The 19,512-nt window shown below is 42.3% G+C and overlaps 2 protein-coding genes across 3 annotated transcripts; both read right to left on the reverse strand.

The window, feature by feature from the left end:
* Nucleotides 1-6,373: 6,373 nt before the first annotated feature.
* LOC146314019 (trace amine-associated receptor 1-like) lies at nt 6,374-7,366 on the reverse strand. The gene has a single exon (XM_084737604.1). It carries the CDS (start codon nt 7,358-7,360, stop codon nt 6,374-6,376), a length of 987 nt encoding a protein of 328 aa, XP_084593730.1. The 5' UTR covers nt 7,361-7,366.
* Nucleotides 7,367-12,200: 4,834 nt separating this feature from the next.
* LOC146314020 (trace amine-associated receptor 1-like) lies at nt 12,201-15,276 on the reverse strand. 2 transcript variants are annotated; one of them, XM_084737643.1, is made up of 2 exons: nt 15,268-15,276; nt 12,201-13,238 (listed from the first exon to the last, which is right to left on the reverse strand). In XM_084737643.1, exons 1-2 carry the CDS (start codon nt 15,274-15,276, stop codon nt 12,270-12,272), a joined length of 978 nt encoding a protein of 325 aa, XP_084593769.1. In that variant the 3' UTR covers nt 12,201-12,269. The 2 variants fall into 2 exon arrangements, with proteins under 2 accessions (XP_084593769.1, XP_084593768.1); XM_084737642.1 differs by lacking the exon at nt 15,268-15,276 and having other exon boundaries at nt 12,201-13,253.
* Between the last annotated feature and the right edge of the window lie 4,236 nt (nt 15,277-19,512).

Consider the following 19,512-nt stretch of genomic DNA (forward strand, 5'->3'; position numbering starts at 1 on the left):
GAGGTGTGAATGACTGTTGAGTCTTCGGTCCCTGAGCTGCTCTGTTAATGCACAGAGCTCTCCTTGTCCCCAAGCACCATGTGTAATCACTAACTAACTTGTCACTAGGCAATTATGTAATGTTTACATGTAAAATGTTTCCAGCAAAGTTCCAAGCAACAAAACAAAAACTGCTAAGTAACAACAGTGACATGACATGGTGACAGAAAAAATAACTGTCATAATTATTATGTAGGATTCAGGAACATATCGGGTATATTTATTTTCTGTATATTTGAAATATAAGAACTGCACACAATACATAATGAGAACATCTATGCTGTTTTGCATAGCTGCTGAAAGGTGGCTTTGAAAACATTTGAGCTTTCTTTAGTTATAATCAGCTGGGATTCACTAGATCAACAAAAGCTTTCAGTCCTGAGTTGCTGACAATGTTTCATAGCACAAAAATTAGCAACAACATTTCCATATAACTAGAAACTTTCTCAGGGTGGGATCACACCATACACAATGGCAGTGAACATGCTGAGGGTCCGACCCATGAACAAATCATTTCTATGTTAGTACGAGTCGGACAGGTTTGCTGGGGTCAGACCAAATTTGGCTTTCATTTTGATCTCAACTCCACACCTGTAAAGTTTTATGTGTTGTGCATAGTTGTGATGCCATCATATTGGCAAAATCTGTCCACAGACAGGCAGACAGATATGTAAACACTGGGCAAACTACTCAAAATTGCCTCAGTGGTAGTTCCACAACAGTAGGCGTCTCCAGGACCACATTTTACCATAATGACAAACACGCAGACCATCTTAGGATGGAATCACAACAAACACAATGGCAGTGAACATGTTGACGTTCTGACCCATGAGTAAATCGTTTCTACATTAGTACAAGTCAGACAGTATTTTTGCCTGGATCGGACTGAACTTGGCCAGATATTTAAACACTGGGCAAAGTACTCAAAATTGCCTCAGTGGTAGTTCCTGCAACAATAGGTGTCTCCAGGACCACGTTTTGCCGTAATGAATAAAGGGTCAGTATGGCAACAGGGCATAGTGAGAAAGGTTTCAATGTTTAGCATCATCATCACATATGATGTAGATCTAGCTAACTTGCGTGTAGCTATTTGTAAGAGTATAAGTGTTACCCCTGTGAACACTGTCACAGCTGGTGACAACATGATGTACAACAGATTTTCCTTGTTAAATAGTAGCTAATTGTGGTATGTGGAGTTGGGTATAGTTTTCACCTTTCTTCTTAAGGCTAAAACACACCACCAGCGCAGCAGCGTGGCACGTCATGTGACACACGGTATCTGCTGTCATGTACAAACATGGGAAGCACCGTGTCGTGGCACATCACCCTCATCCAAGACGCTCAGCATCTCTGAGCCTCCATCTCTCCCCTCAAACAAGCATGTGTTTGTGAAGGAGAGCAGAGACAAAGTGGTCCGTAGAAGTATTTGTGTGTTCAACTTCCAGGACTTTCTAGCTTCTAAATGAATCTTTATGGATTTAAGTTTAGTTTCTCTCATGTCGCTGTTTGTACTTTTAGGTTCCTGCTTTATTTTACCATTTTTTTCATTTTTGTTCTCAAAACAACACTTACTGAGTTTGCTGCTTGATAAGAAAAGCTTTTACATAACAAAACAATAGGGAACTGAAGAATTTATTGGAGGCAAAATGTCCAGCATTAGCTGCTTGACTAAAGATAAGCTCATATGAACTAAAAGACTAACACCTTGGCAGCACTGAGATGTGAATCCCTGCTGTGCTGAGCTGAGTCAAACCAAGTCAAGAAAAACAGCAAAAGTGTATGTAAAGAGGCTCTAATCTCTCCATTGTTCTGCACACATGAGAGACAGAAATGAGCTGAGAAATTTGAGCTGCCATGCGAACAGCTGCAGGGGAGACAGGCTGCAGGCAGCTGCAGGCAGAGAGTGGACTTGAATCACAGGAGGAACAGGTGAAATTACAATGACAAGCAAGAAACACCAAGTAAATAACATCTATAGTCCGACCAGCATTGTATTAAAGCACTAAACAGGTGTTTCTCGGGGTGAACAGGCGTTTCTTTCAGGCGCTGGGAATAGGACATTTGCATGAAGTCCTACAGAGCTGCAAGCAGGGGCACCAGTGTGGGCCTGTCCATAGAAAGTGATGTGGGCAGCTGCTTTGACACGTGGCGTCCAGCTATGGTGTGTTTTGGCCTTTAGGCAAACCTGGCATGCTGAAAACAGACCGCCTGACCTCCGTCCTCAATGTTCACAGGCATTCAGTGTTGGTTTTCAGCCTTTTACCTTATATGCAGAGATTTCTCTGGATTCTCTGAATCTTTCAGTGCTATTATGATTGTAGATTGTGAAATCCCTCGATTCCTTTCACTTTTGGGTTGAGAGATGTTGTTTTTAAACGGTTGGACTATTAACCCACACAATTTTTCATGCTTTTCATACATCCATGCTTGTGAACGACTGTCTTTCAAGGATGCCCCTTTAATACCCAGTCATGATACTGTCACCTTATCAGTTAACTGATATAGCATTTTTTGAGAATTGCAAAATTTTCCCAGTCTCTTCACACCCCTGTCACGGCTTTCACTTTTTATTTACATTTTACACAACATCCCAAGTTTGTTGGAATAACAGCTTTACCAGTTAGAGGTTTCCACAGGCCCACAACCCAAACTCAAAAGGACTCAGAAATATACAACCCAAATCTGAATCATACCTGTGTATTGTTTGAAAGCTGGGATCTGGATTCATGCAGAACTGATAAATGACAGAACCCAAACCCAAAACAGATGCCTCTATAATTTGAAAGCTGAGTCTCATATCCATGCAGAACCAAGATATGTCGGACATGTCTCAGTTGGGAAACATATCTGGTTGGCACCGGTGCACTTCAGCAACTGTTCCAAGTCACTTCTGTCATATTCAGCACTGTCCCATCACAGCAAGGTCTTTTCACACATAATGTTAAACAGACTGACAGACCTGTAACCCAGCTGTCTGTATAAAATGTGGATCCAAACCCGTACAGGTAGGTAAGGTGACCAGGTTTCCCAGTTTATGTGGGACTGGACCGCATTTTTATTCCTTATACCATCGTCCCACATATTGACACAAGGACCCACATTTATTTTTTTTTTATATCAAAGTTTTAGACTACCTCCCACCATTGGAAATGTCTCCCACATTGTCCCACACAGACATATTTGTTTCCCATTTGGGAATCTCTGTGTAGCCTCACTATGAAAACTGTGTATATGTACATAAACAGAAATATGCATAGACATTATTTTCATCAGATTCATAAAACTTTTGTCAAAAGACACATTTATAAAAAGATATTAATCCCTCAGAACATAATCAGTTTTAAATTTAGCAAGTTAATTGTTTATTTATTTATTTATTTATTTATTTATTTAGTTATGGCATGTAATATAGCTATAGCTTTTAGCTGTGGTTAAATCAGTTAATTTTTCAGTTGATATTTTATACAAACACTCCCTGGAAAATATAAGTTCTGTTAAAATTAGTAGGACGTCCATGCTTCGTGGTTCAAGCAATTCAAATAAAGACATTTACAGTATACACATATAAACGCTTCCTGCAGTAACAGCTTTCTCAGAAGACATAAGACTCTGTCATTTTATTTTTGCTTGTCATGAAGCTTGCTATCATGGTTTCTAATCCCACTTGCTTTAAGAGATTAATCTCTGATGATGAAGTATGTCTGTACCTAAATATAATAAGTGATTTATTCTTCAACCAACAAATCATTTGTGGGAAAGTGTGCATCATGATTGCACACAACCTAGATGTGATGAGTCATGATGAGCTATCTGCATGAGAGTTTCTACATGCATCTATCTGTACATGCATATCAAGTAGCCTGATCCTGGGATCTGAGAACCAACCCTGGACGGTATGGGATCAGAGCCAAGTTTTATGTGGTTAAGTGGGACCGAGTCTGGTCCTGTTCTAGTACAATATGTGGATCTGAGAGAGCAATTAGAGAGCAGGAGTCCTCAATTTAGTCTTGTGCCCCTCAGAAACTGACATGCCCTAAGGCCACAGTGCCCTTGATGCCCTGTCTGCACTGTCCCAGATAACTGTGCCATTTTCATCTGTCAGTTTTTAGACAATTGTGTCATCTGTTGAGATTCAAGTGAAATGCATGAACTAATGAACTAGTGCTTGGTCACATTTTGAACCTGGTATGAACTGCTGTAAAACTGGGCTTCAGACTTGCAGCAGAGACAGGACACACAGGATGAGAGTAAAAAAGGACTGTGGACATCACATGATAATGAAGCATTAGGTTGCTCTACACAGTTGTGGGTTACACTCCTCTCCTCTCTTCTCTATGAAACATCATTAAAGTCATTAAATTGAGAGAGTCTCTCCAAAAATTAATTACTATCTTAAAATAATAACTTAGTATCTTAAAATAATGATTTAGTATCTAAAGATAAAAAGAAACTTTCTCAAAATAATAGCTTAGATACAACAGACTGGTTGGTTACTCCATATTCTGCTTATTTGTGAAGGAGATGTCTTGTTACCAGGGATTATCTCTTCGTCAACTTTCTATTTATCCTTGAAACACACAGTAGTACAGATGCTGTTGTGTAGCATTAATTACTAAACTCTGTGACCATGTATGAGGTGAGATACATAAGAATTATTACTAAAACAGCATTGGACTGATGTGGTCGCCTTCTTAATTATTTATTTCAGTTGTTCTTACCTGTTAGAAAATTGTACTCATCATGTTTGGGTGCAGTTTTATGGTGACATGACCTTTCTTGAGGTAAACCTTGGAGACCATGTGTCAGACCTACAGCCTTACACTTATATTGAAATTTCAACTGAGGGTGCAAAATATTAAACTGAAGATGCAATTTGTACCTTTGCACCCTGACCTGGGTCTGTGTCAGACTGTACAAGACTTATGGATCCGTCTATCAGATACCGTATATTTGTTTATATGTTTGTTGCTTGGGCAAAAATCGCACAAAGGGGGGCACCAAGAGATGGCCACAAAATACAGGAGAAACCCACAAAAAACCTCTGTATGCTAATATCTGATTGGAAAGCCTACACGGAAGTGTAATGCGATGTGGGGGCATACAATGAGCCTCCTTAGTGTTACAACCTCCCACCCTACATCTTGTAGGTGACAAGAGCCCATTTTTAAAAGTTGAGTGCACAGGGCCAGCATACTGATACTGATACAGATACTGGTGGTTTGGTGTACCAGGTGTTTGGGCCAGCCCGCACCCTTTCTCTTAGGTTCTCTGCATTTGACCCATTAAGCATTAAGAGCAGTGGGCAGCCACTGTGGAGCACCCAGGGACCAACTCCAGTTCTAAGTCAGTATCTTGCAATGAAGTAACACCTTTACTATGCAAAAAAATGAGGGGATGTGCAGAGGGCTCTGGCAAAATAATACTGGGTCACCCAAAGGAATGATATCCAGCAAGGCAGTGCAGCTGTCAATGCTGTAAATGCAACATGCAAGTAAAATGTTCACAGTGATATTTTTCAAGAGTTGTAGAATGCAATGCTTTGGCATCCGAAATGCATTTAACATCACATATCTGAACCCCCTTGATTGTATTTTATGAAAATTTATGAAAATTCCTGTTATTTATACAATGTTAACAGAATTGATATGATATGATACATTTATGTAACAGCCACCTATATACTGTACAGAGGGTGTGAGATTGAATATGACCAAAATAACATATTAAGCAAAATATTATGGTATATTGTAATATTTATGACCTTCTCCAGCACATAGATTTGACCAAAATTGGTCAAATCTAAATAGTGATCATTTTATTCATATGTAGTCTTGTGTTTTTATCTGCATAGCAGTTTCACCTTTTATTTTTAGTCACTGTTGTTTATGTGTTATAGTGAGATCTTGTAAAATTACATTAAACCAATTTTGCTGATTTTTTTTCTATTATATTATTGGCTAAATAAAAATATACACAATGCATAGGCAGTATTAACTAAACAAATGCATGCAGAACCTTTACACACCTTTAGGGCTGAACAGTATGGGGGAAAAAAACAGACAGTGTTTGCGACATGAGGGCCAATTTTAGTGGGTGTTATAATTTTCACATTTCATCATAATAAAAATGACAATGCCATTTTTGCTGGAAACAAACATATTCCTTACTTCTGGAGAATATTATTTTTGTCAGACATCTCTGTCAAATCACAGTGCTTCATTTATACCTGTATGTTGTGATATGTTTGAACTTGGTCATACTGTGAGTTTGATTATATTTTGATTAATTGTTCAGCCCTATCTGCATGTTAAAATTTCAACACTACATTAAATAATCAAAACAGTCTTGAGTTAGTAAAATCACCTTGGAATATTTTTCCAGAAATTATCATTTTAAAAGCTGACCGGAACCAGCTGTAAAAGAAAGCATATATAAAGGGATTCAGCATTGAATTTGACAATGTAAGCCAGTTAAGTGTTTCAATTACAGGTACAGGTGGAGGTATATAAGCTAAAGGCTGAAAGACAATACAAAGAAAGTAAGGAGTCATGCACAAGAGAAAAACTCCCATAACTATAGCCAGAGTTTTGGTGGCCTTTTTCTCCATCTTACTGACTGTTGCTCCAGACTTTGTGCTCTGGATGCTCTCCACCTGTTTCTGAGCAACAAGAAAAATCTTTAGGTAGATACAGAGCATTATGATCGCTGGGAGGTAAAAGGAGAAAACAGGCCCCATAGTGTTTGCTATTACAATATCAACTGAGCACATCTCTTCACATGTTCCTTGGCTGAATCCAGCAATTATGATGCAAATTCCAATCAGAGCAGAAATACTCCAGCACACCAGGATCATGATCGCAGTAACACGAACACTGACTTTAGTTCTGTATGTCAAGGGCTGACACACTGCATAATATCTGTCTATGGAAATACAGCACAAGTTCAGAATAGAAGATGTGCACAGTGATACATCAAAGCTGTCTCGTATTTTACAAAATAAATCTTCATGATATAGGCACAATGTTACAGTGAATGCCATGCTGAAAGGAAAGACTAAAACCCCTACAAGCAGGTCGGCCACAGCCAGAGACAGGATGAGGTAGTTTGTAGGGATGTGCAGCTGTTTGAAATAAATGATGGAGATTATTACAAGAAGATTTCCACATATTGTAGCAACAGATAATAAGCCAAGGAAAAGATATACTAGTACACATCTTATGGAAGGGTTACTTGTAAATACGTAGGTTGTATTATCTGATTCATAGCAGGGATGTATGTCATTGATAGTGTAAGTCTCGTTGACAGTCAACATTGGTTCCATGCCTCTTGATTTCTGCAGTTGCAATCTACAATATCAAGAGCATTTAAATGATATTTAGTTCAGCATGTATGCACAACTACAACAACTGCAATCTTCTGAATAAAAGCAGCCTTTTCATTCAGACTTTTTCCTCACCAAGTGACTCCTCGATGTAGTCCATGCACGAACAGTGTGTTACTGTACCACTATAAGGATCCTTGGGCCTGGTTAAGTACTTATCAATCCCTATCTCATTACATAAATAAAGACTAACTTTGGTGATCCAATCAGATGTTGGTATTAACATTCTGTGTGTGTGTGTGTGTGTGTGTGTGTGTGTGTGTGTGTGTGTGTGTGTGTGTGTGTGTGTGGGTGGGTGGGTGTGGGTGTGTGTGTGTGTGTGTTTGCAAATGAATCCAATGAATAATTTAATTGTGTAGACTTGAAATACAAAGCCCATGACCTGCAGACGTCTAAATATTGAAAAAAGCAGTGCCACACAGTGGCAGAGGAAGCAGATCCTTCACCGGTCTCTTTGCTTAAAAGATGTCCACTGAAAATGTTTAAAAACAAGCCAAAGAAAACTAATGACCAAGACAGACCAGCCGAGCCGGCCGGAGCTCTTGTGCTAAAGTTATAGCAATGTCCTGTTTGATGCAGAGACATCAAAATACCACACCATGCCACGCCCGTCAAACGCCAGCTGGAAACAGGAGGAACCGGCCGAGCCACCTGAGCCCTTGTGCTAACGTTACAGCAGTTTCCAGTTTCATGGCAAGACGTCAAACTGCCAGGCCATGCCACACCCATAAACTCATTGTGGTGTGGTCGGGCGCCCGTCAGATGACAGCCAGACACAGGAGGCACCAGCCGAGCTGGCCAATCCCTTGTACTAAAGATATAACAATTTCTTGTTAGATGCCGAGATGTCAAAATGCCATGCCATGCCACACCCACAAATTCATCTCAAAGTCATGACCATCACAGCAAGGTCGAGCACCCATCAGATGCCAATTGAACACAGGAGTCACTGACCCAGCCGCGACCATTGCAGCAAGGTCGGGCACCCGTCAGCCAGAAACAGGAGGCGCTGGCCAAGCCAGCCAATCGCTTGAGCTAAACTTATGGCAATTTCCTGTTTGATGATGAGACGACAAAGTGCCACGCCCACAAACTAGTCTTAGCAAGGTTGGGCGCCCGTCAGACGCCAGCCACTCTCAGGAGGTGCTGGCCGAGCCACGACTGCCATGGCAAGGTCAACCAAGCACATAAAAGACTACACGCCATGCCACAACCACAGCCCCCAAAAACTCGTTGCCATGAAGGCCAGGCATCCATCAGATGGCAGCCGGACTCAGGAGGGGCCAGCTGATGCCGCGACCGTTGTGGCGAAGGCTAGGCACCTATCAGACCCCAGCTGGACTCAGGAGGGGCCAGCCAATGCCACGCCCCCAAAAAACTCGTTGCAACGAGGTTGACCAAGCACGTAAAAAACTGCACACTCGCCACAGCCACGTCCCCCAAAAACTCGTTGCGACAAGGTCAACCGAGCACGTAAAAAACTGCACCCCCGCCACAGCCACGCCCCCTAAAAACTCATCGCGACGAGGTTGACTGAGCAAAGGCCGGGCGCCTGTGAGATGCCAGTCAGACTCAGGAGGCACCAGCCGATGCCGTGACTGTCGTGCCAGCCAGACTCAGGGAGAGGGACCTGGCTGCAGACCTCCAACCTCCACGGTTAACAAGAAACATGTGACCTCCACAGTGACAGATGTTTATTTTTGTTTTTTCCCATGTGAAGGCCTCGTTCTGCACAATCATTATTTCATTCTTAAAACTCGCACATTAAAAATAAGCACATGGATGAAATATTTTAAAAGTCTACTGACTCTAAAGGCTTCATACAATAATTTACTTATTTAAGGATATGAAGTTAATAATAAGTCTTTAAAATATCACCTATTCTTTAACATGCTGTAATGTTTGCATAAACTGTATTTGTTAAAGATGAAGAATAAACCAATGAAAGTAAAAAAAAAACAAAAATAGGCAACATGACGGACCTCCGCAAGGGAGCACCTCCTCAGTTAATGGGTCACTGTGAGGTAAATCATAGACAGGTGAATGGAAAGTACCTATCAGCCTGTTCCACAAACGGCTAAACTAACGTTAGCACTGGATTTAGTTTGGCTCACAAACTGTGATTCACAAATCCCATAGCCCAATCTGAAGGTTGACGTTTGGCCATGCATTGCGTTAGATCGTGGTGTGTTTTTAATGGACTGTTATAGAACACAGAAGTTATTAATAGACTCGCTAGATCGTTCACAGGTCTGGGATTACCGTCAAGACTCGATCATCAGTTTCTCCATCCTCTGTTAGTCTCATTTCATTTCCATTCATGAATAAAAATAACAGTGAATTGTAGTAATGTGTCTTAATGATGGAAGTGGGATGGGGCGAAGATGCAATTTAAAATACTATGTGAAGCATTTAGCCTTTTAAAATAGATAATGAAGAAATGATGTGGATATATGCCTTTTTTATTAATTTGCAAATTGCAAATTTTAAGAACCAAACAGCGAAAACTCATAAGAAATAGTGATTATGCAGAATGCGGCCTTCATATGGGAAAAAACAAAAATAAACATCTTTCGCTGTGGAGGTCACGTGTTTCCTGTCACCCGTGGAGGTTGGAGGTCTGCAGTCAGGTACTCATGGACTCAGGAGGCGCTGTCCCATGCTGCGAACAGCACAGCGAGGTTGACTGAGCATGTAAAAAACTGCACGCCACGCTATGGCCACGACCCCCAAAAACTTGTTGCAGCGAAGGCCAGGTGCACGTCAGACGCCAGCCAGACACAGAATGCACTAGCCGAGCCATGACCATGGTTGAACGAGCATGGAAAAAACTGCATGCCATGCCACAGCCACGCCCCCCAAAAACTTGTTGCGGCAAGGTCGACCAAGCAAGTAAAAAACTGCACGCCAGACGCCAGTCAGACTCAGGAGGTGCCGGCCGATGCCGCGACCATCGCAACGAGGACTGGGTGCCCATCAGATGCCGGCCGGACTCAGGAGGCGCTGTCTGATGCCGCAAACGTCGCGGCGAGGTTGATCGAGCACGGAAAAAACTGCACGGTGAACCGATCCGGTCAAGCCGCCATGCTGCCTGGTTCCGCTGGCCCACCTGAGCCAGGTGGAGGAGCAGTGCTCCTCCTCCTTCTCCTCTCCCACCTAATCCTCATCTCCTCCTCCCATTCTCGCTCCTCTGTCCCGCTATGAAACAATGAGAGAGAGTTTCTGAAGTTTGAAGTGTGCAGAATTATGCACGGATATATCCAACCCGCTCTGAGTCAGCTTGGGCTGGACTTTTGTGGTCAAATATAGTGCCTTGTACTTTTTGTATGTTATAGAAAAAAAAAAGGCGGGTTCCCCATTTCTTTTGTATTCTTTTATCAGTTCATCTGTCCATAAAATGTAAGAAAATGATGAAAAATGTTGATCAAAGCTCAAAATGACATCCTCAAATATCTTGTTTTGTTCACAACTCAAACAAACCCAGTTTACTGTCAGGCAGGAGTAAAGAAACCAGAAAATATTCACATTTAAGAAGCTGAAATCAGGGAATTTTGACAGTATTTTAATAGAAGACTCAAAACAATTAATCTATTAATTCTGTCACAATCTTGTCAGCTAAACATTTTTTCCATTAATTAATGAAGTTATTTACTCAAAATGATGAATTGATGACCAAAGTATGCATATGCAAATTAATTTAATAGTCAATTAATGATACATTAATTGTTGCTCTAACTCTAAGTGCTTGATGTTTGTTGTTAGGTTTATTAGTTTGTCCAGCTGTGCCTTTTTTGTTGTGTGAAATTGATTGATTGACTGATTGATTAGTGGCACCTGAACTCTTATAAGACAACAGTAGTGTACACAACAAACCTTTACAAAAAAAAGTTATGGTATTGTATTTATTTCATCTATACACAGCATTGTGAGTTTTTCACATAGGAGCACCCTTTTTCATTTTTTCTCACTGTTGCTCAAGTGTTGCTGTTGTTGTCTGAATGTACAAGATAATGACAGTGTTCAATATTGAAGTGTATTTCAAAATGTTTATCTCTCAAACTTTATTAGCATTTCAGAACAACATAAAATAATAAAAATCCCTGTTATTTATGCAATGTTAACAGAATTGATATGATATGATACATTCATGTAATAGCCACCTATACACTGAACAGAGGGTATACATGTTGATATAATGAGATTGAATATGACCAAAATAACATGTTTTGCAAAATATTACGGTATATTATAATATTTATGACTTTCTCCAGTACATAAAATTGACCAACACTGTCAAAATCCAAATCGTAAACATTTTATTCATATGTATTTTTATCTGCATAGCAGTTTCACCTTTTATTTTTAGTCACTGTTGTTTATGTGTTACAGTGAGATCTTGTAAAATGACATTAAACCAATCTTGCTGATTTTTTTTTTCTTTTGTTTTGTTTTTTGTATAACATTATTGGCTAAATAAAAATATACACAATGCATAGGCAGTATTAAGTAAACAAATGCATGCAGAACCTTTACACACCTTTAGGGCTGAACAGTATGGGGGAAAAAACAGACAGTGTTTGCGACATGAGGGCCAATTTTAGTGGGTGTTATAATTTTCACATTTCATCTTAATAAAAATTACAATGTCATTTTTGCTGGAAACAAGCATATTCCTTACTTCTGGAGAATATTATTTGTTCAGATCAGACATCTCTGTCAAATCACAGTGCTTCATTTATACCTGTATGTTGTGATATGTTTGAACTTGGCCATACTGTGAGTTTGATGATATTTTGATTAATTGTTCAGCCCTATCTGCATGTTAAAATTTCAACACTACATTAAATAATCAAAACAGTCTTGAGTTAGTAAAATCACCTTGGAATATTTTTCCAGAAATTATCATTTTAAAAGCTGACCGGAACCAGCTGTAAAAGAAAGCATATATAAAGGGATTCAGCATTGAGTTTGACAATGTAATCCAGTGAAGTGTTTCACCTACAGGAAGTGGTGGGATTTTATTAAATATAGGATAAACACCAACAAGAAGAAAGTTAGGAATCATGCACAAGAGAAAAACTCCCATAACTATAGCCAGAGTTTTGGTGGCCTTTTTCTCCATCTTACTGACTGTTGCTCCAGACTTTGTGCTCTGGATGCTCTTCACCTGTTTCTGAGCAACAAGAAAAATCTTCAGGTAGATACAGAGCATTATGATCGCTGGGAGGTAAAAGGAGAAAAGAGGGCCCATAATGATTGCTACTACAAAATCAACTGAGCACTTTTGTCCACATCCTTGGCTGAATCCTGCAATTATGATGCCAATTCCGATTAGAACAGAAATACTCCAGCACACCAGGATCATGATCACAGTAACACGAGCACTTACTTTAGTTCTGTATGTCAAGGGCTGACACACTGCATAATATCTGTCTATGGAAATACAACATAAGTTCAGAATAGAAGATGTGCACAGTGCTACATCAATGCCATCTCGTAATTTACAAGATAAATCATTACGAAACCGGCACAATGTTAAAGAGAATACCATGCTGAAAGGAAAGACTAAAACCCCTACAAGCAGGTCGGCCACAGCCAGAGACAGGATGAGGTAGTTTGTAGGGATGTGCAGCTGTTTGAAATAAATGATGGAGATTATTACAAGAAGATTTCCAAATACTGTTGCAACAGATAATAAGCCAAGGAAAATATATGCAAAAACACATATTATGGAAGGGTTACTTGTAAATATGAAGGTTCTATTATCTAATTCATAGCAGGGATGTATGTCATTGATAATGTAAGTCACATTGACTGTCTGTTTGGGTTCCATGATTCTCAATATTATTGCAAAAATTAAGAGCACTTAATACATTAATTCACCATATATAAATACAACAGCAGTCTTCTAAAGAAATAACAACCTTTAACAGCCTAAAGCTTTTTTCCTTACCTAGTAAGACCTCAGTTCAGTCCATGCAAGGACAGTATTGTATGTCCTTACTCACTGTTCTCAGATATATTGGTATTGTATCATTGAGGGAGTGACATCAAGGTTAAGTTATTGAAACGAGACCTGTTCAAGATACATACCCTGGGTACATTGGCCCCAGAAGGCCTCAATGAGGACTTTGATATCCAACCATTTCTGTGGGTACGTATTGTACACATATTGCCATATTGTCCCCCTATAATGATGATGTTAAATATTGTTCCCTGGTATATTTGATTTCTATATTTGATTATTTATGCACTGTAAAATCTAATAAGTGGGTGTACTCAAAAAATTATGCAAACTCATTGCCTCAAAAAAAAACGAAGTTAAGATCAGAAAGTAAAAATAACTTCTGTATTTTGAGTGCATAATAGTTAGACTAACTTGTCGGATTCAGGAGGCACCAGCCAATGCCACGCCCCCCAAAACTAATTTTAATGAAGTCGACCGAGCACGTAAAAAACTGCACACCTGCTGCAGCCACGCCCCCCAAAAACTTGTTGTGACAAGGTCATCTGAGCACGTGAAAAACTACACACCCGCCACAGTCACGCCCCCCAAAATCTCATAGCAGTGAGGTTGACCAAACACGTAAAAAGTATATGCCATGCCACAACCACACTCCTGAAAAACTTGTCGCGTCCATCAGATGCAAGCCAGACTCAGGAGGCACTGGTCGAGCCGCAACTGCTGTGGCCAGGTCGACCAAGCACAAGAACTGCACAGCCACACCCCCCAAAAACTCGTTGTGGCGAGGTCAACGGAGCAAAGGCCGGGTGCCCGTCAGACGCTAGTCGGACTCAGGAGGCACCGACCAATGCTGCAACCATCACAACGAGGACTGGGTGCTCATCAGATGCCAGCTGGACTCAGGAGGCGCTGTCCGATGCCGCAAATGTCGCGGCAAGGTTGACCAAGCATATGAAAAACTGCACACCACGCCACGATCACATCCCCCAAAAACTCGGTGAAGGTGAAGGTCGGGCGCACATCAAACACCAGTCGGACTCAGGAGTTGCCGGCAAAGCCACAACCGCTGTGGGAAGGTCAACTGAGCACGTAAAAAAACACGCTCCCGCCACAGCCACGCCACCCAAAAACTCATTGCAGGGAGGTAAACTGAGCAAAGGCCGGGCACAAGTCAGATACCAACCGGACACAGAAGGTGCTAGACGAGCCAAGCAGCAGCAAGGTCTAACAAGCACATAAAAAATTGCACGCCAAGCCACAGCCACACTCGCCTACCCCAAAAACTTGTTGCGGCGGAGGCCAGGTGCCCATCAGATGCCAGTCAGACTCAGGAGGGGCCAGCCGATGCTGCATACATCGCGGCGAAGGCTGGGCACCCATCGAAGGCCGGACACCTGTCAGACCCAAGCCAGACTCAGGAGGAGCAAACTGATGCCACACTCCCCAAAAACTCACTGCAGGGAGGTCAATTGTGCACGTAAAAAACTGCACACCCACCACAGCCACACCCCCAAAAACTCATTGCAGCGAGGTTGACTGAGCAAAGGTGGGGCACCTGTGAGACTCCAGCCAGACACAGAATGCGCTGCCCGAGCCATGACTGTCACGGTGAGGTCGAACGAGCACAGAAAAAGTCCATGAGTCCACAGTACTTAGACTAACCTGTTTATTGTGAGTGTACAATACTTAAACTAATTTAATTGCGAGTGCACACTAGTTAGACTAACTTGTGTATTTTAAGTTCACAATGGTTAGAGTAACTTGTTTATTGCGTCCACAAAAGTTGGATTAACTTGATTACTTGAGTGTGCAAAACTAATATCAACACTTTATATATCTATAAACACACTGTACTCTTTGTTGATGGTACTGCCCAGATAACTACCTCCATAAGGTCACACTGTGAACTGAGCACCCTTCATCCCCAACCCCCCACCCAGTTTCTCATCAGATTCACACCAATGTAGCCACTGACTACTTTTTTCTCTCTTTGAACTTAGAATAGCAAATTTGCCAAAAGGTGAGGAATTTACATAAAGCGTTCAGTGTAACATTGCAGCAGTATGGCCCCATGTTGTTGGCAATATAATGGATAAGCTAAGTTATCCCTAACCAGCAAGCACATAAACCTGGCGTTGAATTTCTACAAGACAGCATAAAATTATTTACTCATCAAATCAGTGTAGCAAACACAAGAATGTAAGAATGAAAGAACAGTAATGTTGACAAGAATCGCGCCTGGGGTATAGACCTCACTCGGTTGAAGCCTCAGTACCCACTCTGCGGCACATTTACAAGGTGTTAGCCTGCCAGTATGACCCCCTGGGCTACACTGTACCTTTCACTACATGAGGCAAGGTGCTAATCCAAGATGTGTGGAAGGAGGGAAGAGGCTGGGATGATCCCATCCAACCTCAAAGTCTGGCAGACAGATGGATCGCCTGGGAACAGGAGCTCCCTCATCTGCTACACCTGGAGCTGCCCAGAAGCTACACACCACCATGTGCTGACAATCCCACTGCCACTAGAGAGATTCACATATTTTGTGATGCCTCCGAACGAGCCTACGGCTCTGTTGCCAACATACGTACTGTACATGACCATGATCAGATCCACATGACCTTTGTACTTGCCCGGTCGCGTGTAGCACCAAAGAAACAGTTATCAATGCCACGCCTCGAGCTCAGTGCAGCCTTTACAGGCGCTGAGCTAGCCAAAGTCCTGCAGACAGAACTCACCATACCCATCAAGCGAGTCATACTCTGGTCTGACTCGACTACTGTTCTATATTGGATCAGATCTGAATCCTGTAGATACAAGGTTTTTGTGGGAATCCGTATCACAGAGATTAAAAACCTGACAGATGTTGAGAGCTGATGATATGTGGACTCTGCCAACAACCCTGCGGACGACATCACACAAGGTCTATCCCTGGCAGATCTAAGACACCCACATCGATGGCGAAGAGGACCAGAGTTCCTCCATCGTCCATCAGAACAGTGGCCAACCATACCTGCAGCTGACCAAGAAGAGGACATCGAGCTAAAGAAGTCCGCCTTCATTGGAAGCATCTCTCTTGATCCTGTACCACAGCTCCCTGATGTTGCCAAATTCACCACCTGGAAGGAACTTCTACAGGCTACAGCCCGGTCTCTTCATGGGGTGGCCAGCACCAGCCCTTCCTGTGAAGCCACTGAGTACATAAGAGCAGAGAAGCTCCTCTTGATGCAGGCCCAACAGGACTCCTTTCCTGAAGAGATGAAAGCCCTTAAGGCTGGTCGTCCTCTACCATTGGGCAGTCGTCTTGGGTCACTTGCACCAGAATATGATGAGGCCACAGGATTACTAAGAGTAGGTGGTAGACTGCGCCAGTCAGAGGTTCTTGAGATGGACACAATCCACCCCATTGTCTTAGATCCACACCACTCCATCACAAAACTCCTGATCCAAGACTTCAATCAGACACTCCTGCACCCAGGACCAGAGCGAGTGCTGGCCGAACTTTGCAGCAGGTTCTGGATTCTGCGGGAAAGGGAGGCCATTCGAAAACAGCAGCATTCATGCCAAGAGTGCCAACGATGGCGAGCCAAGCCTGAAATCCCAAGGATGGCCAACCTCCCCCCAGCTGCGACTATTCAAGCCTCCATTTTATTCGACTGGAGTGGACTGTTTTGGTCCATTTCAGGTCAAAGTTGGTCGCTGTCAGGAAAAGACATGGGGAATAGTATACAAATGTATGACCACCCGTTGTGTACACCTCGATCTCTTGGAGAGTTTGGATTCAGATGCCTTCTTAATGGCATTGAGACGCTTCATAGCTCGGCGTGGTACACCATCTGAACTTCTTATGGACAATGGCACAAATTTCGTTGGAGGAGAGCGGAAGCTGCGAGAGGCCTTCCAATCCATGGCCCCTCATCTGAAGGACCAGCTGGCTGAACAGAAAATCTCCTTCCGTTTCAATCCACCAAGTACCCCACATTTTGGGGGTACTTGGGAAAGGGAAGTGAAGTCAATCAAAGCAGTCCTCAAGGTCACTCTTCAAGAACAGTCCATTCCAGAACCTGTATTGCGGACTGTGCTTGTGGAAGTTGAGGCCATTCTGAATGCCAAGCCTTTGGGCTACCTATCCTCAGATGCTACAGACCTGGACCCAGTGACTCCCAGCATCCTCCTTATGGGACGCCACGATGCCTCTCTCCCCCAGGTGATGTATGACTCCAGTAACCTCCTGGGGAAGTGCCGTTGGAGGCATAGCCAGGTCCTGGCTGACCATTTTTGGTTGTCTTTCATTCGACACTCCCTTCCTAGCCTCCAGAAGAGGCAGAAGTGGAACAGAGACAGCAAACCACTGGACGTGGATCAGGTGGTCCTTATCATGGACCCCCAGCTTCCACGGGCCCTCTGACCCATTGGGAAAGTGACACATACTTATCCTGGAGCTGATGGACGAGTCAGGACAGCAGCTGTCCAAGTTAAGGATAAGACTTATGTTTGCCCTGCTGCCCGCTTGGTTCCACTTCCAAGCTTCCCTGATGATGACAATCCAGAAAAAACCTGACTGGCTTTCTCCCCTTTTTCATGTCTGAAAGACATTCAGGGGCGGCTGTGTATGAAAGCCCCTGTGTACACGGACCTGCGCAGTGCGCACTCACCTGCTCATTCCCGTCACCAGCTTCAGGACAGCCACATCTCCCCTCAGCCTGCAGGAACAATTAACCCTTTCTTTCTCTTCCTTGTTGATTGATGTGCGTGAGTGAGTAAGGTAGGATCCTGCTCCTGCGTCTTCAACTGTAGAGCAAGTTTGTTTTGGTGTTATCCTGCCTTTCCTTGTGTATTTTTAGTTTGTATTTGTAATTTATTGCTGCATCATGCATGCGCTCCCTTAATTGACGAGTAAACGCGATTTGGGTTACGGATATAACTTTGGTTCTCTGAGTTCATGTCAAACGCCTGCATGGATGATTGTTTGAGCAGATTGTTATTATCTTTGAGTTGTAGTTTTGTGAATTCATATTATTTGAAGTGAGTTGTGAGATATGTTTTCCTTTGTTTTTATTTCAGAACCACACTTAATCACTTGTGTAATAGCCTACTATGAAAATTAAAGGAACCTCTCAGACCTGATTCTCTGATTCTTCTTCATTTGTATCCATAGTTGTCCTACCCAAACCAGTGTACCAGTGTACCAGTGTACAGTATTTCTGCCTGATGAACGTTACTGTGAACGTGTTCATTCTGATGTCTGTGACAACGGCACACTCTCTCAATTTAACTTCGTTCAATAGGGTGCCAGATTTCCATAGAGCCTTCCAGGCGAAAACCCAGCTAAAACACACCGTAAACAGGGCTTAGTATGTAACAGAAAAAAGACCCAATCTGACATTCACCACAGTGTCACACCGCCGCATGCATCATCAAAATACAAAGCAGCATGGAGGCAACAACAACAGCAACATGTAGCAGCAGCACTACCTCAGACTCTTCGTATGATCATTTAAAGCAGTTTTATGAGGAGGTCGGTGAGGATTCCAATGGGAAAAATCTAACATTTTTGTGCAGACTTTGCCCGGCGGGTTTCAAAAAGCAACTCTGCACATCAGTTACATCAACAGCAAACCTGAAATGGCACATTAGAACTCAAGCACCCGGGTAGGTATGTGCAAGCGAATAAAAAATCAAAAGACACTCCAACGGAGACTCAAGACAGATCCTCGACCCAAATCCCATTAACTGCGTACAGTAGCTGCTCCATTGTCATCTCCCAGCCGCAGCTGGACAACCGGGTTTTGCAATATATTGTCGGAGACCTGCAGCCTTTGAGTAAAGTGGAAATTGAAAAACATTAAGCACCTTAAGGACTACTTTCCTGTTTTTGTTTTAATAATTCCTCATTAAGAAAGACCATTCAAGCAGCAAGTTTTTCCTCATGTTTTTGAGAATATACTGTAGGAGTGAAAGCTGCAGCTGCTACTAGTGTGGAATGAATGGACGGTAAAAATGGGGAAATGCTGTCCCCTCAATTCTAACGCTGGTTGGATAAGGATTCAAAATTGGATACGAAGATGACATTTGATGCATAATTTAAGTGTTAAAACTGATAAAATAATTGCTGTCTGTGGTTCTA

The sequence above is a fragment of the Lutjanus erythropterus genome, chromosome 15 (assembly GCF_056507025.1).
Source record: "Lutjanus erythropterus isolate fLutEry1 chromosome 15, fLutEry1.hap2, whole genome shotgun sequence".
NCBI classification, from domain to species: domain Eukaryota; kingdom Metazoa; phylum Chordata; class Actinopteri; order Lutjaniformes; family Lutjanidae; genus Lutjanus; species Lutjanus erythropterus.

What these genes read in the sequence shown, in the direction of transcription:
- LOC146314019 (XM_084737604.1), bottom strand. Translation starts at nt 7,360, where the DNA reads ATGGAACCAATGTTGACTGTCAACGAGACTTACACTATCAATGACATA.
- LOC146314020 (XM_084737642.1), bottom strand. Translation starts at nt 13,253, where the DNA reads ATGGAACCCAAACAGACAGTCAATGTGACTTACATTATCAATGACATA.